Source organism: Oncorhynchus mykiss, unplaced genomic scaffold (assembly GCF_013265735.2).
Source record: "Oncorhynchus mykiss isolate Arlee unplaced genomic scaffold, USDA_OmykA_1.1 un_scaffold_120, whole genome shotgun sequence".
In the NCBI taxonomy this organism is placed as follows: domain Eukaryota; kingdom Metazoa; phylum Chordata; class Actinopteri; order Salmoniformes; family Salmonidae; genus Oncorhynchus; species Oncorhynchus mykiss.
In genome coordinates this window covers 215,001-237,664 of record NW_023493661.1, presented here as the reverse complement: position 1 = coordinate 237,664, position 22,664 = coordinate 215,001, and the positions used below count along the sequence as shown (strand labels likewise).

General features: G+C 46.8%; 1 protein-coding gene across 1 annotated transcript in view; it reads right to left on the bottom strand.

Moving 5' to 3' along the window:
* Positions 1-7,364: 7,364 nt before the first annotated feature.
* Positions 7,365-22,664, bottom strand: part of LOC110513551 (E3 ubiquitin-protein ligase RBBP6) — a 55,799-nt gene continuing 40,499 nt past the window's right edge. Inside the window, exons 16-21 of the mRNA XM_036972117.1 lie at positions 21,531-21,650; positions 15,510-17,816; positions 15,027-15,165; positions 8,100-9,853; positions 7,661-7,700; positions 7,365-7,565 (exon numbers count right to left, since the gene is read on the bottom strand). Of these exons, the coding sequence (XP_036828012.1) occupies positions 7,365-7,565; positions 7,661-7,700; positions 8,100-9,853; positions 15,027-15,165; positions 15,510-17,816; positions 21,531-21,650 (4,561 nt within the window). The remainder of the gene's footprint in view (positions 7,566-7,660; positions 7,701-8,099; positions 9,854-15,026; positions 15,166-15,509; positions 17,817-21,530; positions 21,651-22,664) is intronic.

Genomic DNA, 22,664 nt, shown 5'->3' with positions numbered 1-22,664 from the left:
GACAGCAGAGTAACATAGACCCACAACTACCTCTAGGTCAGTCTAGCTCAGTCTGTTGACAGCAGAGTAACATAGACCCACAACTACCTCTAGGTCAGTCTAGCTCAGTCTGTTGACAGCAGAGTAACATAGACCCACAACTACCTCTAGGTCACTCTAGCTCAGTCTGTTGACAGCAGAGTAACATAGACCCACAACTACCTCTAGGTCACTCTAGCTCAGTCTGTTGACAGCAGAGTAACATAGACCCACAACTACCTCTAGGTCAGTCTAGCTCAGTCTGTTGACAGCAGAGTAACATAGACCCACAACTACCTCTAGCTCAGTCTGTTGACAGCAGAGTAATATAGACCCACAACTACCTCTAGGTCACTCTAGCTCAGTCTGTTGATAGCAGAGTAACATAGACCCACAACTACCTCTAGGTCAGTCTAGCTCAGTCTGTTGACAGCAGAGTAACATAGACCCACAACTACCTCTAGGTCAGTCTGTTGACAGCAGAGTAACATAGACCCACAACTACCTCTAGGTCAGTCTAGCTCAGTCTGTTGACAGCAGAGTAACATAGACCCACAACTACCTCTAGGTCAGTCTAGCTCAGTCTGTTGACAGCAGAGTAACATAGACCCACAACTACCTCTAGGTCACTCTAGCTCAGTCTGTTGACAGCAGAGTAACATAGACCCACAACTACCTCTAGGTCACTCTAGCTCAGTCTGTTGACAGCAGAGTAACATAGACCCACAACTACCTCTAGGTCAGTCTAGCTCAGTCTGTTGACAGCAGAGTAACATAGACCCACAACTACCTCTAGGTCACTCGAGCTCAGTCTGTTGACAGCAGAGTAACATAGACCCACAACTACCTCTAGGTCAGTCTAGCTCAGTCTGTTGACAGCAGAGTAACATAGACCCACAACTACCTCTAGGTCAGTCTAGCTCAGTCTGTTGACAGCAGAGTAACATAGACCCACAACTACCTCTAGGTCAGTCTAGCTCAGTCTGTTGACAGCAGAGTAACATAGACCCACAACTACCTCTAGGTCAGTCTAGCTCAGTCTGTTGACAGCAGAGTAACATAGACCCACAACTACCTCTAGGTCACTCGAGCTCAGTCTGTTGACAGCAGAGTAACATAGACCCACAACTACCTCTAGGTCACTCTAGCTCAGTCTGTTGACAGCAGAGTAACATAGACCCACAACTACCTCTAGGTCAGTCTGTTGACAGCAGAGTAACATAGACCCACAACTACCTCTAGGTCAGTCTGTTGACAGCAGAGTAACATAGACCCACAACTACCTCGAGCTCAGTCTGTTGACAGCAGAGTAACATAGACCCACAACTACCTCTAGGTCACTCTAGCTCAGTCTGTTGACAGCAGAGTAACATAGACCCACAACTACCTCTAGGTCAGTCTGTTGACAGCAGAGTAACATAGACCCACAACTACCTCTAGGTCACTCGAGCTCAGTCTGTTGACAGCAGAGTAACATAGACCCACAACTACCTCTAGGTCAGTCTAGCTCAGTCTGTTGACAGCAGAGTAACATAGACCCACAACTACCTCTAGGTCAGTCTAGCTCAGTCTGTTGACAGCAGAGTAACATAGACCCACAACTACCTCTAGGTCAGTCTGTTGACAGCAGAGTAACATAGACCCACAACTACCTCGAGCTCAGTCTGTTGACAGCAGAGTAACATAGACCCACAACTACCTCTAGGTCACTCTAGCTCAGTCTGTTGACAGCAGAGTAACATAGACCCACAACTACCTCTAGGTCAGTCTGTTGACAGCAGAGTAACATAGACCCACAACTACCTCTAGGTAACTCGAGCTCAGTCTGTTGACAGCAGAGTAACATAGACCCACAACTACCTCTAGGTCAGTCTAGCTCAGTCTGTTGACAGCAGAGTAACATAGACCCACAACTACCTCTAGGTCAGTCTGTTGACAGCAGAGTAACATAGACCCACAACTACCTCTAGGTCACTCTAGCTCAGTCTGTTGACAGCAGAGTAATATAGACCCACAACTACCTCTAGGTCACTCTAGCTCAGTCTGTTGACAGCAGAGTAACATAGACCCACAACTACCTCTAGGTCACTCTAGCTCAGTCTGTTGACAGCAGAGTAACATAGACCCACAACTACCTCTAGGTCACTCTAGCTCAGTCTGTTGACAGCAGAGTAACATAGACCCACAACTACCTCTAGGTCAGTCTAGCTCAGTCTGTTGACAGCAGAGTAACATAGACCCACAACTACCTCTAGGTCACTCTAGCTCAGTCTGTTGACAGCAGAGTAACATAGACCCACAACTACCTCTAGGTCACTCTAGCTCAGTCTGTTGACAGCAGAGTAATATAGACCCACAACTACCTCTGGGTCACTCTAGCTCAGTCTGTTGACAGCAGAGTAACATAGACCCACAACTACCTCTAGGTCAGTCTAGCTCAGTCTGTTGACAGCAGAGTAACATAGACCCACAACTACCTCTAGCTTAGTCTGTTGACAGCAGAGTAATATAGACCCACAACTACCTCTAGGTCAGTCTAGCTCAGTCTGTTGACAGCAGAGTAACATAGACCCACAACTACCTCTAGCTCAGTCTGTTGACAGCAGAGTAATATAGACCCACAACTACCTCTAGGTCAGTCTAGCTCAGTCTGTTGACAGCAGAGTAACATAGACCCACAACTACCTCTAGGTCAGTCTAGCTCAGTCTGTTGACAGCAGAGTAACATAGACCCACAACTACCTCTAGGTCAGTCTAGCTCAGTCTGTTGACAGCAGAGTAACATAGACCCACAACTACCTCTAGGTCAGTCTGTTGACAGCAGAGTAACATAGACCCACAACTACCTCTAGGTCAGTCTAGCTCAGTCTGTTGACAGCAGAGTAACATAGACCCACAACTACCTCTAGGTCAGTCTGTTGACAGCAGAGTAACATAGACCCACAACTACCTCTAGCTCAGTCTGTTGACAGCAGAGTAATATAGACCCACAACTACCTCTAGGTCAGTCTAGCTCAGTCTGTTGACAGCAGAGTAACATAGACCCACAACTACCTCTAGGTCAGTCTAGCTCAGTCTGTTGACAGCAGAGTAACATAGACCCACAACTACCTCTAGGTCAGTCTAGCTCAGTCTGTTGACAGCAGAGTAATATAGACCCACAACTACCTCTAGGTCAGTCTAGCTCAGTCTGTTGACAGCAGAGTAACATAGACCCACAACTACCTCTAGGTCAGTCTAGCTCAGTCTGTTGACAGCAGAGTAACATAGACCCACAACTACCTCTAGGTCACTCTAGCTCAGTCTGTTGACAGCAGAGTAACATAGACCCACAACTACCTCTAGGTCACTCTAGCTCAGTCTGTTGACAGCAGAGTAACATAGACCCACAACTACCTCTAGGTCAGTCTAGCTCAGTCTGTTGACAGCAGAGTAACATAGACCCACAACTACCTCTAGGTCACTCGAGCTCAGTCTGTTGACAGCAGAGTAACATAGACCCACAACTACCTCTAGGTCAGTCTAGCTCAGTCTGTTGACAGCAGAGTAACATAGACCCACAACTACCTCTAGGTCAGTCTAGCTCAGTCTGTTGACAGCAGAGTAACATAGACCCACAACTACCTCTAGGTCAGTCTAGCTCAGTCTGTTGACAGCAGAGTAACATAGACCCACAACTACCTCTAGGTCAGTCTAGCTCAGTCTGTTGACAGCAGAGTAACATAGACCCACAACTACCTCTAGGTCACTCGAGCTCAGTCTGTTGACAGCAGAGTAACATAGACCCACAACTACCTCTAGGTCAGTCTAGCTCAGTCTGTTGACAGCAGAGTAACATAGACCCACAACTACCTCTAGCTCAGTCTGTTGACAGCAGAGTAATATAGACCCACAACTACCTCTAGGTCACTCTAGCTCAGTCTGTTGATAGCAGAGTAACATAGACCCACAACTACCTCTAGGTCAGTCTAGCTCAGTCTGTTGACAGCAGAGTAACATAGACCCACAACTACCTCTAGGTCAGTCTGTTGACAGCAGAGTAATATAGACCCACAACTACCTCTAGGTCAGTCTAGCTCAGTCTGTTGACAGCAGAGTAACATAGACCCACAACTACCTCTAGGTCAGTCTGTTGACAGCAGAGTAACATAGACCCACAACTACCTCTAGGTCAGTCTAGCTCAGTCTGTTGACAGCAGAGTAACATAGACCCACAACTACCTCTAGGTCACTCTAGCTCAGTCTGTTGACAGCAGAGTAACATAGACCCACAACTACCTCTAGGTCACTCTAGCTCAGTCTGTTGACAGCAGAGTAACATAGACCCACAACTACCTCTAGGTCAGTCTAGCTCAGTCTGTTGACAGCAGAGTAACATAGACCCACAACTACCTCTAGGTCACTCGAGCTCAGTCTGTTGACAGCAGAGTAACATAGACCCACAACTACCTCTAGGTCAGTCTAGCTCAGTCTGTTGACAGCAGAGTAACATAGACCCACAACTACCTCTAGGTCAGTCTAGCTCAGTCTGTTGACAGCAGAGTAACATAGACCCACAACTACCTCTAGGTCAGTCTAGCTCAGTCTGTTGACAGCAGAGTAACATAGACCCACAACTACCTCTAGGTCAGTCTAGCTCAGTCTGTTGACAGCAGAGTAACATAGACCCACAACTACCTCTAGGTCACTCGAGCTCAGTCTGTTGACAGCAGAGTAACATAGACCCACAACTACCTCTAGGTCACTCTAGCTCAGTCTGTTGACAGCAGAGTAACATAGACCCACAACTACCTCTAGGTCAGTCTGTTGACAGCAGAGTAACATAGACCCACAACTACCTCTAGGTCAGTCTGTTGACAGCAGAGTAACATAGACCCACAACTACCTCGAGCTCAGTCTGTTGACAGCAGAGTAACATAGACCCACAACTACCTCTAGGTCACTCTAGCTCAGTCTGTTGACAGCAGAGTAACATAGACCCACAACTACCTCTAGGTCACTCGAGCTCAGTCTGTTGACAGCAGAGTAACATAGACCCACAACTACCTCTAGGTCAGTCTAGCTCAGTCTGTTGACAGCAGAGTAACATAGACCCACAACTACCTCTAGGTCAGTCTAGCTCAGTCTGTTGACAGCAGAGTAACATAGACCCACAACTACCTCTAGGTCAGTCTGTTGACAGCAGAGTAACATAGACCCACAACTACCTCGAGCTCAGTCTGTTGACAGCAGAGTAACATAGACCCACAACTACCTCTAGGTCACTCTAGCTCAGTCTGTTGACAGCAGAGTAACATAGACCCACAACTACCTCTAGGTCAGTCTGTTGACAGCAGAGTAACATAGACCCACAACTACCTCTAGGTCACTCGAGCTCAGTCTGTTGACAGCAGAGTAACATAGACCCACAACTACCTCTAGGTCAGTCTAGCTCAGTCTGTTGACAGCAGAGTAACATAGACCCACAACTACCTCTAGGTCACTCTAGCTCAGTCTGTTGACAGCAGAGTAACATAGACCCACAACTACCTCTAGGTCAGTCTAGCTCAGTCTGTTGACAGCAGAGTAACATAGACCCACAACTACCTCTAGGTCAGTCTAGCTCAGTCTGTTGACAGCAGAGTAACATAGACCCACAACTACCTCTAGCTCAGTCTGTTGACAGCAGAGTAACATAGACCCACAACTACCTCTAGGTCAGTCTGTTGACAGCAGAGTAATATAGACCCACAACTACCTCTAGGTCAGTCTAGCTCAGTCTGTTGACAGCAGAGTAACATAGACCCACAACTACCTCTAGGTCAGTCTGTTGACAGCAGAGTAACATAGACCCACAACTACCTCTAGCTCAGTCTAGCTCAGTCTGTTGACAGCAGAGTAACATTAATTTACATCTCGTGCTTTTCGTCCTCCTCCTACACGTTTTCACTCTAGAGAATGCATATAGATGGTATTTTCACTCTAGAGAATGTATATCTGATATGAAAAGATGGTATTTTCACTCTAGAGAATGTATATCTGATATGTGAAAAGACGGTATTTTCATTCTAGAATACATATCTAATCAGATGGTATATATTGTGTGTGTGTGTGTCCATAATGGTGCACTATTCTGTATATAGTCCACTACATCGGGAACTGGTTGCTATTTGGGATCCATCCCAGGTCGTAGAAACTCTTCAATAAAGACCTGGGGGGTGGGTGGGGTGGACGGGGGGACGGGTGGACTGGGGTGGACGGGGGGACTGGAGGGACAGGAGGGGAGGGACGGGAGGACGGGGGGAGGGGAGGGACAAATCAAGGTTTAGCAATTACATCCTTTTATTTTTTTTAAACACACACCAAAACAAATAGTTTGAAGCATCATTCAAGTAAACCGACTGGTCCAAGCAAACAGCCTCTGTTTTAGCAGAGTCTAAAAAAAACAAAATATATATTTATTTTATACATCAGCCTTTAAATTCTTTAAATTATTTCAAATCCTCAGCAAAAAAAACTAAACAAAACATCCCCCTTAGATAAAGAGTTGAACTGGAGTGAACAGCAGAGCAGAGCGGTTCAAGTCCTCTTTACTATCTACACTACGGGGTGTCCCGGCACAAACAACACCCACGTTCCCTACGTAGGGCCCCTACATAGGGAATAGGTGTTTGGAATACAGGCTGTGTGATGCCTCTCTTGAGGACCTTACAGTTCACTGACAGGAGGGAAGAAAAACCAAGTCTCTTTCCTGCAAAAAAATGGCACCCGAATTCCCTTCTTAGTACACTAGGCTTGTCCTTCAGTCGTGCACTAGTTAGGGAATAAGGTTTAGGGGCCACGAGCCTTGGGCTGAAACGTGTCGAAAACGCTTCACAACGAAAACGTCTCATAAGGCTACGCTAGCCATTTGGTCTTCTCCTCTTCTCTCTTCCTCCTCTTCTTCTTCTTCTTCTCTCTCATTGTCCTCTTTCTCCTTGTTCTTCTTCTTGTGTTTGTGTTTCAGTCCCGTGATCTCTCCCTCCTCAGCGTCCAGGCTCCCCTGTCTCCTCTGCTTTCTATCCTTCTTCTTCTTCTTCTTCTTCTGTTTCTTCTTCTCTTTTCTATCTTTCTTCTTCTTGTCTTTCTTGTTGCCCAGGCTACCGACAGAGCTGGCGCTGCTGCTACGACTTCTGCCGCTCTCTCCCTCCACCGCTCTCTCTCCCTCCACCGCTCTCTCTCCCTCCACCGCTCTCTCTCCCTCCACCGCTCTCTCTCCCTCCACCGCTCTCTCTCCCTCCACCGCTCTCTCTCCTTCCTCCTCCCCCTCTGAGATCTCTCCCTCGCTGTAGTCAGGTTCGAAGGCCTCATCAGTCTCTCTGACCAGGTCAGGAGGAGGTCTGGAAGAAGGGACCGAGGGAGGAGATCTGGAAGAAGGGACCGAGGGAGGAGATCTGGAAGAAGGGACCGAGGGAGGAGATCTGGAAGAAGGGACCGAGGGAGGAGATCTGGAAGAAGGGACCGAGGGAGGAGATCTGGAAGAAGGGACCGAGGGAGGAGGTCTGGAAGAAGGGGCAGAGGGAGGAGATCTGGAAGAAGGGACAGAGGGAGGAGATCTGGAAGAAGGGACCGAGGGAGGAGATCTGGAAGAAGGGACCGAGGGAGGAGGTCTGGAAGAAGGGACCGAGGGAGGAGGTCTGGAAGAAGGGGCCGAGGGAGGAGATCTGGAAGAAGGGACCGAGGGAGGAGGTCTGGAAGAAGGGGCCGAGGGAGGGGGTCTGACTTTAGGGTTCTCCCTCCCTCTCTCCTTCTCCCTATCGACCCCTCTCTCTCTCTCCTTCTCCCTATCGACCCCTCTCTCTCTCTCCTTCTCCCTATCGACCCCTCTCTCTCTCTCCTTCTCCCTATCGACCCCTCTCTCTCTCTCCTTCTCCCTATCGACCCCTCTCTCTCTCTCCTTCTCCCTATCGACCCCTCTCTCTCTCTCCTTCTCCCTATCGACCCCTCTCTCTCTCTCCTTCTCCCTATCGACCCCTCTCTCTCTCTCCTTCTCCCTATCGACCCCTCTCTCTCTCTCCTTCTCCCTATCGACCCCTCTCTCTCTCTCCTTCTCCCTATCGACCCCTCTCTCTCTCTCCTTCTCCCTATCGACCTCTTTATCTCCCTCCTCATCTCTCTCCTTCTCCATCTTCTCCCTCATCTTTTGCATCTGCCTCTCTCTCTCTTTCTTTCTCTCTCTCTCTCTGACAGCTCGGGGCACCCCTGCCCTGTTGTCAGTCCTGGGGGGCTGTAGGAGTGAGGCTGGGTGTTGGTGGGGCTTTCCACCACTCATCTCCTTCTCTAGGTTTCCTAGGCTGGCCTGTTGGCTCTGTCTCCCCGCTGAGGAGTGCTCCACTCTGGGCTCTTCTCCCTCAGCCTTCCCCCTCCCGGGCTGGTTCTCCACGGAGATGGAGACCTGAGGAGAGGGGTATCTGTCCTGCGTCGTGTCCCTGCCAGGGCTGCTTTCGCTAGGTCTGGTGGGCTCAGAGCTTCCCTGAGATCTCTGGGTGCTGGAGGAGGAGGGGTCCGATGGAGGTGGGGCTCTCTTGGAGACGGGAGAGGCACTGCCTAGCTCTCTGTGGTCTTTGTGTTTGGGTTCGAGGCGGTCTCTGTGTTCTCTGGTGGTCTCCTGGTCGTCTAGTGGTCTACGGTCAGTAGAGTTGGTGTTACGGTCAACGGTGGAGGAGTTCTGGTCGTTGTGGTCTTTATGTTTGTGGTCTCTGTGCTCCCTGGCTCTGGGGTCAGAGGTCGCTTTGTGGTCCCTGGAAGAAGAAAAAGGTTTACGATCTCGTGAGTAAGAGTGTGAGGAGGAAGAGGAGCTCTTTTCGCTGCTGTGGTCGCTCCCTCTCTCCCCAGTCCTCTCTCCTCCTCTCTCTCGCTCCGGCCGCTGAGAGGAGCTCTTCTCACTGATATGGTCGCTCCCTCTCTCCCCAGTCCTCTCTCCTCCTCTCTCTCTTCTCTCTCGCTCCGGCCGCTGAGAGGAGCTCTTCTCACTGATGTGGTCGCTCCCTCTCTCCCCAGTCCTCTCTCCTTCTCTCTCTCTCCTCTCTCGCTCCGGCCGCTGAGAGGAGCTCTTCTCACTGACGTGGTCGCTCCCTCTCTCCCCAGTCCTCTCTCCTTCTCTCTCTCTCCTCTCTCGCTCCGGCCGCTGAGAGGAGCTCTTCTCACTGACGTGGTCGATCCCTCTTTCCCCAGTCCTCTCTCCTTCTCTCTCTCTCCTCTCCGGCCGCTGAGAGGAGCTCTTCTCACTGACGTGGTCGATCCCTCTTTCCCCAGTCCTCTCTCCTTCTCTCTCTCTCCTCTCCGGCCGCTGAGAGGAGCTCTTCTCACTGACGTGGTCGATCCCTCTCTCCCCAGTCCTCTCTCCTCCTCTCTCTCTCCTCTCCGGCCGCTGAGAGGAAGAGGGAATCTTTCTCGGTCTGTCCATATCTTTGTCAGAAGCACGGCTGTGTTCCCTCTCTCTTTCTCTCTCTTTCGCTCGCTCTCTGTCCCGTTCGTTATCTCTTTCCCTCTCCTGCTCCTTTTCCTTTAACTGATCTCTCTTTCTCTCCGTCTCTCCGTCTTTCTCAGAAGGGATGGGGTCTCCGGAGTGTTTTCCACCCTGCAGGCTGTCTTCTCTGTCTCTTCCACTAGAGGGGGACATAGTTCTCTCTGGCTTGGGAAAGGTACAGTCCCTCTCTTTCCTTCGCCCTGCCTCCGTCTCCGTCGTCACGGTGATGTGGGGTCCAGGGGGGAAAGGGAGGGAGGGGGTGAGCAAAGGGCGGAGTTGAACCCTGACCCCTCCTCCTTCCTCTTCCTCTGATTCGTAGTCCTCCTTCTCCCACTTGGAGCGAGGGACCTGGACGAGGAGAGAAGAGAACACGTCTTCATTGATTCAGGGTGTGTAGAGCTGTGTGTCTCCTGTATGAGTACTATCTAGTCTAACAGGTGTAGAGCTGTGTGTCTCTGACCTGTATGAGTACTATCTAGTCTAACAGGTGTAGAGCTGTGTGTCTCCTGTATGAGTACTATCTAGTCTAACAGGTGTAGGTAGAGATGTGTGTCTCCTGTATGAGTACAATCTGGTCTAACAGGTGTAGACCTATATCTCTGACCTGAATGAGTACTATCTAGTCTAACAGGTGTAGAGCTGAGTGTCTCTGACCTGTATGAGTACTATCTAGTCTAACAGGTGTAGAGCTGTGTCTCCTGTATGAGTACTATCTAGTCTAACAGGTGTAGAACTGTGTGTCTCCTGTATGAGTACTATCTAGTCTAACAGGTGTAGAGCTGTGTGAGTACTATCTAGTCTAACAGATGTAGAGCTGTGTGAGTACTATCTAGTCTAACAGATGTAGAGCTGTGTGAGTACTATCTAGTCTAACAGGTGTAGAGCTGTGTGAGTACTATCTAGTCTAACAGATGTAGAGCTGTGTGAGTACTATCTAGTCTAACAGGTGTAGAGCTGTGTGAGTACTATCTAGTCTAACAGATGTAGAGCTGTATGAGTACTATCTAGTCTAACAGGTGTAGAGCTGTGTCTCCTGTATGAGTAATATCTAGTCTAACAGGTGTAGAGCTGTGTCTCCCCTGTATCAGTACTATCTAGTCTAACAGGTGTAGAGCTGTGTCTCCCCTGTATGAGTACTATCTAGTCTAACAGGTGTAGAGCTGTGTGTCTCCTGTATGAGTACTATCTAGTCTAACAGGTGTAGGTAGAGCTGTGTGTCTCCTGTATGAGTACTATCTAGTCTAACAGGTGTAGAACTGTGTGTCTCCTGTATGAGTACTATCTAGTCTAACAGGTGTAGAGCTGTGTGTCTCCTGTATGAGTACTATCTAGTCTAACAGGTGTAGAACTGTGTGTCTCCTGTATGAGTACTATCTAGTCTAACAGGTGTAGAGCTGTGTGTCTCCTGTATGAGTACTGTCTAGTCTAACAGGTGTAGAACTGTGTGTCTCTGACCTGTATGAGTACTGTCTAGTCTAACAGGTGTAGAGCTGTGTGTCTCTGACCTGTATGAGTACTATCTAGTCTAACAGGTGTAGAGCTGTGTGTCTCTGACCTGTATAAGTACTATCTAGTCTAACAGGTGTAGAGCTGTGTCTCCTGTATGAGTACTATCTAGTCTAACAGGTGTAGAGCTGTGTCTCCTGTATGAGTAATATCTAGTCTAACAGGTGTAGAGCTGTGTGTCTCTGACCTGTATGAGTACTATCTAGTCTAACAGGTGTAGAGCTGTGTGTCTCCTGTATGAGTACTATCTAGTCTAAAAGGTGTAGAACTGTGTGTCTCTGACCTGTATGAGTACTATCTAGTCTAACAGGTGTAGAGCTGTGTGTCTCTGACCTGTATGAGTACTATCTAGTCTAACAGGTGTAGAGCTGTGTCTCTCTGACCTGTATGAGTACTATCTAGTCTAACAGGTGTAGAGCTGTGTGTCTCTGACCTGTATGAGTACTATCTAGTCTAACAGGTGTAGACCTATATCTCTGGCCTGAATGAGTACTATCTAGTCTAACAGGTGTAGAGCTGTGTCTCCTGTATGAGTACTATCTAGTCTAACATGTGTAGGTAGAGCTGTGTTTCTCCTGTATGAGTACTATCTAGTCTAACAGGTGTAGAGCTGTGTCTCCTGTATGAGTAATATCTAGTCTAACAGGTGTAGAACTGTGTGTCTCCTGTATGAGTACTGTCTAGTCTAACAGGTGTAGAGCTGTGTGTCTCCTGTATGAGTACTATCTAGTCTAACAGGTGTAGAGCTGTGTGTCTCTGACCTGTATGAGTACTATCTAGTCTAACAGGTGTAGAGCTGTTTGTCTCCTGTATGAGTACTATCTAGTCTAAAATGTGTAGAACTGTGTGTCTCCTGTATGAGTACTATCTAGTCTAACAGGTGTAGAGCTGTGTCTCCTGTATGAGTACTATCTAGTCTAACAGGTGTAGAGCTGTGTGTCTCTGACCTGTATGAGTACTATCTAGTCTAACAGGTGTAGAGCTGTGTGTCTCTGACCTGTATGAGTACTATCTAGTCTAACAGGTGTAGAGCTGTGTGTCTCTGACCTGTATGAGTACTATCTAGTCTAACAGGTGTAGACCTATATCTCTGGCCTGAATGAGTACTATCTAGTCTAACAGGTGTAGAGCTGTGTCTCCTGTATGAGTACTATCTAGTCTAACAGGTGTAGGTAGAGCTGTGTTTCTCCTGTATGAGTACTATCTAGTCTAACAGGTGTAGTGCTGTGTGTCTCCTGTATGAGTACTATCTAGTCTAACAGGTGTAGAGCTGTGTCTCTGACCTGTATGAGTACTATCTAGTCTAACAGGTGTAGAGCTGTGTCTCTGACCTGTATGAGTACTATGTAGTCTAACAGGTGTAGAGCTGTGTGAGTACTATCTAGTCTAACAGATGTAGAGCTGTGTGAGTACTATCTAGTCTAACAGGTGTAGAGCTGTGTGAGTACTATCTAGTCTAACAGATGTAGAGCTGTGTGAGTAATATCTAGTCTAACAGGTGTAGAGCTGTGTCTCCCCTGTATCAGTACTATCTAGTCTAACAGGTGTAGAGCTGTGTGAGTACTATCTAGTCTAACAGATGTAGAGCTGTGTGAGTACTATCTAGTCTAACAGGTGTAGAGCTGTGTCTCCTGTATGAGTAATATCTAGTCTAACAGGTGTAGAGCTGTGTCTCCCCTGTATCAGTACTATCTAGTCTAACAGGTGTAGAGCTGTGTCTCCCCTGTATGAGTACTATCTAGTCTAACAGGTGTAGAGCTGTGTGTCTCCTGTATGAGTACTATCTAGTCTAACAGGTGTAGGTAGAGCTGTGTGTCTCCTGTATGAGTACTATCTAGTCTAACAGGTGTAGAACTGTGTGTCTCCTGTATGAGTACTATCTAGTCTAACAGGTGTAGAGCTGTGTGTCTCCTGTATGAGTACTATCTAGTCTAACAGGTGTAGAACTGTGTGTCTCCTGTATGAGTACTATCTAGTCTAACAGGTGTAGAGCTGTGTGTCTCCTGTATGAGTACTGTCTAGTCTAACAGGTGTAGAACTGTGTGTCTCTGACCTGTATGAGTACTGTCTAGTCTAACAGGTGTAGAGCTGTGTGTCTCTGACCTGTATGAGTACTATCTAGTCTAACAGGTGTAGAGCTGTGTGTCTCTGACCTGTATAAGTACTATCTAGTCTAACAGGTGTAGAGCTGTGTCTCCTGTATGAGTACTATCTAGTCTAACAGGTGTAGAGCTGTGTCTCCTGTATGAGTAATATCTAGTCTAACAGGTGTAGAGCTGTGTGTCTCCTGTATGAGTACTATCTAGTCTAACAGGTGTAGAGCTGTGTGTCTCTGACCTGTATGAGTACTATCTAGTCTAACAGGTGTAGAGCTGTGTGTCTCTGACCTGTATGAGTACTATCTAGTCTAACAGGTGTAGAGCTGTGTGTCTCCTGTATGAGTACTATCTAGTCTAAAAGGTGTAGAACTGTGTGTCTCTGACCTGTATGAGTACTATCTAGTCTAACAGGTGTAGAGCTGTGTGTCTCTGACCTGTATGAGTACTATCTAGTCTAACAGGTGTAGAGCTGTGTGTCTCTGACCTGTATGAGTACTATCTAGTCGAACAGGTGTAGAGCTGTGTGTCTCTGACCTGTATGAGTACTATCTAGTCTAACAGGTGTAGACCTATATCTCTGGCCTGAATGAGTACTATCTAGTCTAACAGGTGTAGAGCTGTGTCTCCTGTATGAGTACTATCTAGTCTAACATGTGTAGCTAGAGCTGTGTTTCTCCTGTATGAGTACTATCTAGTCTAACAGGTGTAGAGCTGTGTCTCCTGTATGAGTAATATCTAGTCTAACAGGTGTAGAACTGTGTGTCTCCTGTATGAGTACTGTCTAGTCTAACAGGTGTAGAGCTGTGTGTCTCCTGTATGAGTACTATCTAGTCTAACAGGTGTAGAGCTGTGTGTCTCTGACCTGTATGAGTACTATCTAGTCTAACAGGTGTAGAGCTGTGTGTCTCTGACCTGTATGAGTACTATCTAGTCTAACAGGTGTAGAGCTGTGTGTCTCCTGTATGAGTACTATCTAGTCTAAAATGTGTAGAACTGTGTGTCTCCTGTATGAGTACTATCTAGTCTAACAGGTGTAGAGCTGTGTCTCCTGTATGAGTACTATCTAGTCTAACAGGTGTAGAGCTGTGTGTCTCTGACCTGTATGAGTACTATCTAGTCTAACAGGTGTAGAGCTGTGTGTCTCTGACCTGTATGAGTACTATCTAGTCTAACAGGTGTAGAGCTGTGTGTCTCTGACCTGTATGAGTACTATCTAGTCTAACAGGTGTAGACCTATATCTCTGGCCTGAATGAGTACTATCTAGTCTAACAGGTGTAGAGCTGTGTCTCCTGTATGAGTACTATCTAGTCTAACAGGTGTAGGTAGAGCTGTGTTTCTCCTGTATGAGTACTATCTAGTCTAACAGGTGTAGTGCTGTGTGTCTCCTGTATGAGTACTATCTAGTCTAACAGGTGTAGAGCTGTGTCTCTGACCTGTATGAGTACTATCTAGTCTAACAGGTGTAGAGCTGTGTCTCTGACCTGTATGAGTACTATCTAGTCTAACAGGTGTAGAGCTGTGTGTCTCCTGTATGAGTACTATCTAGTCTAACAGGTGCAGAGCTGTGTCTCTGACCTGTATGAGTACTATCTAGTCTAACAGGTGTAGAGCTGTGTGTCTCCTGGAAGAGTACTATCTAGTCTAACAGGTGTAGAACTGTGTCTCTGACCTGTATGAGTACTATCTAGTCTAACAGGTGTAGAGCTGTGTCTCTGACCTGTATGAGTACTATCTAGTCTAACAGGTGTAGAGCTGTGTCTCTGACCTGTATGAGTACTATCTAGTCTAACAGGTGTAGTGCTGTGTGTCTCTGACCTGTATGAGTACTATCTAGTCTAACAGGTGTAGAGCTGTGTGTCTCCTGTATGAGTACTATCTAGTCTAACAGGTGTAGGTAGAGCTGTGTGTCTCTGACCTGTATGAGTACTATGTGTCCGTCAGCAGGTGCCGAGCTGTCATTGGTGTATTCCTCCAGTGTTTTAACGACAGTCTTCCTTTGCTCTGCTCTGCCCTCTGATCCATCGCCACACACATGACTACTGCCCCCTGGGGGACTGGTGGTGTAATACACAACAACACATAGTTAATATAGACACCTCCTCCTCCTCCTCCTCCTCCTCCTCCTCACAGGACTACTGCCCCCTGGGGGACTGGTGGTGTAATACACAACAACACATAGTTAATATAGACACCTCCTCCTCCTCCTCCTCCTCCTCCTCACAGGACTACTGCCCCCTGGGGGATTGGGTAGGACTGTATCATGTGTTATGACTTGACATTGACCCTGTTATCCCAGAGAGACTTCCTGTTATCCCAGAGAGACTTCCTGTCAACCCACTCAGGTAGAAACTCGTTACTACTAGAGGAAATAATCAGTTTTCCACACAGCCGGTCTCACCTGGTGTAGTCCACGGTGGCTCCCGGTCCGTCGGACACTAGGACCTTACGGTTCCTCTTGGCTTTGCTCCTCTCCACGCTTCCCTTTATATAGCTGCTCTGATTGGCTGCCTCTGTTCCGGCCACGCCCGCAAGCTTGCCGGCCCTCCTCCCTTCTTCTCTGTTGGTCTTAATCTTCCTCTGAGGTTCTCCTCCTTTCGTCCCGCTCTCCATCAGAGGCCTTACGGAAGCCCTCTCCCTCTCCTCCTCGACGTCACGTTTGAGGTTGCAGGGGGGTTTTACGGTCTCGGCGAGCTCCACTCCGGGTGATTTGATTCGGGGCACCTCCATCTCCTTTTCAGACATACTCTTCTCCTCCTCCTCCTTCCTCCTCCTCCTCCTCTTCTCAGACTTGGTGTCTGGAGCTTTGCCAGGGTCTCTCTCCTGTTCTCTGCCCACCCTGATGTCAGCCTCTCTCCTGGGCTTGTCCTCTCTCCCTGAGCCCCTGTCCTGCCGAAACCCTGGATCTCTCTTCCCTCTCTGCTCTTCCTTGGCTGGTCTGGAATGGTCCAGGTCGGTTCTGAATGGTTTAAACTGATCCGGGCCGGTTCTAACCGGTTTAAACTGGTCTGGGTCGGTTCTAACTGTGTTGAACTGGTCTGAGTCGGTTCTGACAGGTTTAAACTGGTCTGGGTCGGTTCTGACAGGTTTAAACTGGTCTGGGTCAGTTCTGACAGGTTTAAACTGGTCTGGGTCGGTTCTAACCGGTTTGAATGGGTCTGGGTTGATTCTGATTGTGTCAAGCTGGTCTGCGTGGGGTTTAGGAGGAGGTAGTTTGGGAGCTGATGCTAGGGGTGCAGGGTGTTGGAGTTCCATCTCTCTCTGGGGGGAGGTGCAAGAGTCTGGTTGGAAGGGAATAGATTCATCTTTGACCCGTTTGGCTGACGGTTCTGTTAGAGAAGTCTTCTGGTAGGCTAAACCGTCTGTACCGGTCTGATCCCGGGCTGTACCGGTCTGATCCCGGTCTGTCTCTCTAACGGTCTTCCAGCTCTTGGACGATGAGTCTTTTCTCGCTACGCTGGAGTCCGGTCCGCGTTTATAAACTCTGTCACTCTTTCTCCTCACTTCCTCCTCCTTACTGTCCCTGGTCCACCTATCAGCTTTGTCCGGGACTGAGTCTGAGGCGTCGCTGTCTATTGGCTCGTCCCGTACTGGGGTGGAGTCGTCATGGCTTGACGAACCAACGGGAGTACTCCCGGTTCTCTTCTTCTTCTTCTCCTCCTTCTCTTCTTTCCGAGCGTCGTCCGTAGAGTCAGAAGCACTGAAGGACTCCCCTCCCCCTCTCCCCTGCTCAGTCTTCCTCTTCTTCCTCTTCCTGTGCTTCTGCTCTTTCAGGTCGGAGGTCACAGTGACCGCGGGAGAGGCGACGCTCGACGACGGATCTCTGTCACCCTTTGCGACCTTCAGTGGCGTCTGATGATCCTGATTGGCTGACCGGGACAGCGGCAGAGTTCCAAACTGCTCAGCACACTTCTCCTGGTAAGTCATTGGCTGGTTCCTGCCCCTGGGGGAGGGGTGTGAGGGGGGAGGGGGAAAGCCCTCACCTCGCCTCCTCCCTCGACTGAAGGGGGAGGATCCACGGTCCAGGCGGTGTCGGGGGGAGGGGTAGAAGTCCGAGGGTGGAGGAGGGTTGTAGGGGTCTCTGTCTCGTCCGGCTGGGGGTGCCACAGGGGCGGGGGCGAAACCAAGCGGGGGTCGGACCCTGTAGGCGGGGGGGTTATTGGGAGGAGGGTTGTGGGAGTTGTAGTTTTTGAAGTATTTCTCATACCATTCTCTGTACTCCTTCTCCCACTCCCGGTACCTCTCCCTCTCGTACGGGTCTTTGTGCTCTGGACCCCGTTCGTACACTGCCGGCTCCCAATCCCTCTCCCGGGTCCGGCCCGGGTACTTCCTCTCACCCTCCGGTGGCGCTCCAGCAGCGGCAGGCTTCCGGGAGCTTGGGGGTGGAGGAGTGTGGGTCCGGTACCCCCCTTGGCCAGGTGATCTAGAGCGCGACCGGTAACCTCGTCCCCGTCCTCTCCCCCGTCCCGCCCCTCCACCGTCCCTGAAAGGCGGCGGCGAGCGTGATCGGCGGTAGCCACGGGAACGGGAGCGGTAGCCGCGAGGTCGTCCGTGGCGGCGGGAGTACGGAGAGGAGCGGGAGTAAGACCTGGAACGGGATCTGGAACGGGATCTGGAACGGGATCTGGATCGACTGGAGGAACGGGAGTACGAACGAGAACGGGAACGGGATTTGGAGTAGGATGAGCTACTGTAGGACGACCTAGACCTGGAGACAGAGAGAGAGACAGAGACAGAGAGACAGAGAGAGAGAGAGAGAGAGAGAGAGAGAGAGAGAGAGAGAAAGAGAGAGAGAGACAGACAGAGAGATGGGGGAGAGATTAAGTGTTAGTAGTATAGAATAGCATTATATGAGTAAAGAATACTATTTTGCAAGTATAGAATACTACTACGCAGGTTTAGAATACTATTATACGAGTATTGTAGGAGTATTGTATTACAGTTATTAGTACTATGTGAATATTGCATGGGTATTATACGAGTATTATACCTGGAGTAAGAGAGTCTCCTCTCCTTCTGTATTATATGAGTATTATACCTGGAATAAGAGTCTCCTCTCCTTCTGTATTATATGAGTATTATACCTGGAATAAGAGAGTCTCCTCTCCTGTATTATATGAGTATTATACCTGGAATAAGAGGGTCTCCTCTCCTTCTGTATTATATGAGTATTATACCTGGAATAAGAGAGTCTCCTCTCCTTCTGTATTATATGAGTATTATACCTGGAATAAGAGGGTCTCCTCTCCTGTATTATATGAGTATTATACCTGGAATAAGAGAGTCTCCTCTCCTTCTGTATTATATGAGTATTATACCTGGAATAAGAGGGTCTCCTCTCCTGTATTATATGAGTATTATACCTGGAATAAGAGAGTCTCCTCTCCTTCTGTATTATATGAGTATTATACCTGGAATAAGAGTCTCCTCTCCTTCTGTATTATATGAGTATTATACCTGGAATAAGAGTCTCCTCTCCTTCTGTATTATATGAGTATTATACCTGGAATAAGAGAGTCTCCTCTCCTTCTGTATTATACGAGTATTATACCTGGAATAAGAGAGTCTCCTCTCCTTCTGTATTATATGAGTATTATACCTGGAATAAGAGAGTCTCCTCTCCTTCTGTATTATATGAGTATTATACCTGGAATAAGAGAGTCTCCTCTCCTTCTGTATCGTTCTGTATTATACCTGGAATAAGAGAGTCTCCTCTCCTTCTGTATTATATGAGTATTATACCTGGAATAAGAGTCTCCTCTCATTCTGTATTATACCTGGAATAAGAGAGTCTCCTCTCCTTCTGTATTATATGAGTATTATACCTGGAATAAGAGAGTCTCCTCTAATTCTGTATCGTTCTGTATTATACCTGGAATAAGAGTCTCCTCTCCTTCTGTATTATATGAGTATTATACCTGGAATAAGAGCGTTGTCTCTCCTTCTGGATCATTCTGTATTATACCTGGAATAAGAGAGTCTCCTGTCCTTCTGTATTATATGAGTATTATACCTGGAATAAGAGAGTCTCCTCTCCTGTATTATATGAGTATTATACCTGGAATAAGAGAGTCTCCTCTCCTTCTGTATTATGTGAGTATTATACCTGGAATAAGAGAGTCTCCTCTCCTTCTGTATCGTTCTGTATTATACCTGGAATAAGAGAGTCTCCTCTCCTTCTGTATTATTTGAGCATTATACATGGAATAAGAGGGTCTCCTCTCCTTCTGTATCGTTCTGTATTATACCTGGAATAAGAGAGTCTCCTCTCCTTCTGTATTATTTGAGTATTATACCTGGAATAAGAGGGTCTCCTCTCCTTCTGTATTATATGAGTATTATACCTGGAATAAGAGCGTTGTCTCTCCTTCTGTATCGTTCTGTATTATACCTGGAATAAGAGAGTCTCCTCTCCTTCTGTATTATATGAGTATTATACCTGGAATAAGAGCGTTGTCTCTCCTTCTGTATTATATGAGTATTATACCTGGAATAAGATTCTCCTCTCCTTCTGTATTATATGAGTATTATACCTGGAATAAGAGTCTCCTCTCCTCCTGTATTATATGAGAATTATACCTGGAATAAGATTCTCCTCTCCTTCTGTATTATATGAGTATTATACCTGAAATAAGAGTCTCCTCTCCTCCTGTATTATATGAGTATTATACCTGGAATAAGAGATTCTCCTCTCCTGTATTATATGAGTATTATACCTGGAATAAGAGTCTCCTCTCCTGTATTATATGAGTATTATACCTGGAATAAGAGGGTCTCCTCTCCTTCTGTATTATATGAGTATTATACCTGGAATAAGAGAGTCTCCTCTCCTGTATTATATGAGTATTATACCTGGAATAAGAGTCTCCTCTCCTTCTGTATTATATGAGTATTATAACTGGAATAAGAGAGTCTCCTCTCCTGTATTATATGAGTATTATACCTGGAATAAGAGTCTCCTCTCCTTCTGTATTATACCTGGAATAAGAGAGTCTCCTCTCCTTCTGTATTATATGAGTATTATACCTGGAATAAGAGAGTCTCCTCTAATTCTGTATCGTTCTGTATTATACCTGGAATAAGAGTCTCCTCTCCTTCTGTATTATATGAGTATTATACCTGGAATAAGAGCGTTGTCTCTCCTTCTGGATCATTCTGTATTATACCTGGAATAAGAGAGTCTCCTGTCCTTCTGTATTATATGAGTATTATACCTGGAATAAGAGAGTCTCCTCTCCTGTATTATATGAGTATTATACCTGGAATAAGAGAGTCTCCTCTCCTTCTGTATTATGTGAGTATTATACCTGGAATAAGAGAGTCTCCTCTCCTGTATTATATGAGTATTATACCTGGAATAAGAGAGTCTCCTCTCCTTCTGTATTATGTGAGTATTATACCTGGAATAAGAGAGTCTCCTCTCCTTCTGTATCGTTCTGTATTATACCTGGAATAAGAGAGTCTCCTCTCCTTCTGTATTATTTGAGCATTATACATGGAATAAGAGGGTCTCCTCTCCTTCTGTATCGTTCTGTATTATACCTGGAATAAGAGAGTCTCCTCTCCTTCTGTATTATTTGAGTATTATACCTGGAATAAGAGGGTCTCCTCTCCTTCTGTATTATATGAGTATTATACCTGGAATAAGAGCGTTGTCTCTCCTTCTGTATCGTTCTGTATTATACCTGGAATAAGAGAGTCTCCTCTCCTTCTGTATTATTTGAGCATTATACCTGGAATAAGAGCGTTGTCTCTCCTTCTGTATTATATGAGTATTATACCTGGAATAAGATTCTCCTCTCCTTCTGTATTATATGAGTATTATACCTGGAATAAGAGTCTCCTCTCCTCCTGTATTATATGAGTATTATACCTGGAATAAGATTCTCCTCTCCTTCTGTATTATATGAGTATTATACCTGGAATAAGAGTCTCCTCTCCTCCTGTATTATATGAGTATTATACCTGGAATAAGAGATTCTCCTCTCCTCCTGTATTATATGAGTATTATACCTGGAATAAGAGATTCTCCTCTCCTGTATTATATGAGTATTATACCTGGAATAAGAGTCTCCTCTCCTGTATTATATGAGTATTATACATGGAATAAGAGTCTCCTCTCCTGTATTATATGAGTATTATACCTGGAATAAGAGTCTCCTCTCCTGTATTATATGAGTATTATACCTGGAATAAGAGGGTCTCCTCTCCTTCTGTATTATATGAGTATTATACCTGGAATAAGAGAGTCTCCTCTCCTGTATTATATGAGTATTATACCTGGAATAAGAGTCTCTCCTCTCCTTCTGTATTATATGAGTATTATACCTGGAATAAGAGCGTCATCTCTACTTCTGGATCTTTCTGTACTCTACCTGGAATAAGAGAGTCTCCTCTCCTTCTGGATCTTTCTGTACTCTACCTGGAATAAGAGCGTCTCCTCTCCTTCTGGATCTTTCTGTACTCCAGCAGCTCCTTGGCAAAGTCGTTGGTGAACTCATCCAGCTTGGACTTTTCCCGGTTACCGTAGCGACAGTCGGAGCTGGGGGACGACAGGAGGAGGAAGAGGAAGATATTTGGACAATGGTAGAAGTAAGACGAGAAAAGCAATACAGCAAAAAGTTCAACAAGGTTTTCCATCGTAGTTTAAATGATAAACTAAGAGGCGGATCGAAACAGACTTGGCCTGAGACTTTAGTTCAGTGGGCTAACAGTCAGAGCAGCACGCGGGCACGAGACCCAGTCGCTCACACAATACATATTAGCAGAGAAGAATGACATCACACACAGGTGTCAAAACTCAACTCCTCAGTCAGTCCATCAGAATGACAGTCAGAATGAGACAGCCCTGACCTGACAGATCAACTCCTCAGTCAGTCCATCAGAACGACAGTCAGAATAACAGTCAGTCCATCAGAACAACAGTCAGAATGAGACAGTCCTGACCTGACAGATCAGTCAGTCCATCAGAACATAGGAAGACTACCCACTCAACAGTCAGAATGACAGTCACTTCATCAGAACGACAGTCAGAATGACAGTCAGTCCATCAGAACAGAGGAAGTCTACCTAGTCAACAGTCAGAATGACAGTCAGTCCATCAGAATGACAGTCAGTCCATCAGAACAACAGTCAGAATGACAGTAAGTCCATCAGAACAGTCTATCAGAACAACAGTCATAATGACAGTCAGTCCATCAGAATGACAGTCATTCTATCAGAACAACAGTCATAATGACAGTCAGTCCATCAGAATGACAGTCATTCTATCAGAACAACAGTTAGAATGACAGTCAGTCCGTCAGAATGACAGTCGGAATGACAGTCAGTTTATCAGAACAACAGTCAGAATGACAGTCTGTCCATCAGAACAACAGTCAGAATGACAGTCAGTCTATCAGAACAACAGTCAGTCCATCAGAACAACAGTCAGAATGATAGTCGGTCCATTAGACCAACAGTCTGAATGACAGTCAGTCCATCAGAACAACAGTCAGTTTATCAGAACAACAGTCAGACTGACAGTCAGTCCATCAGAACAACAGTCAAGATGACA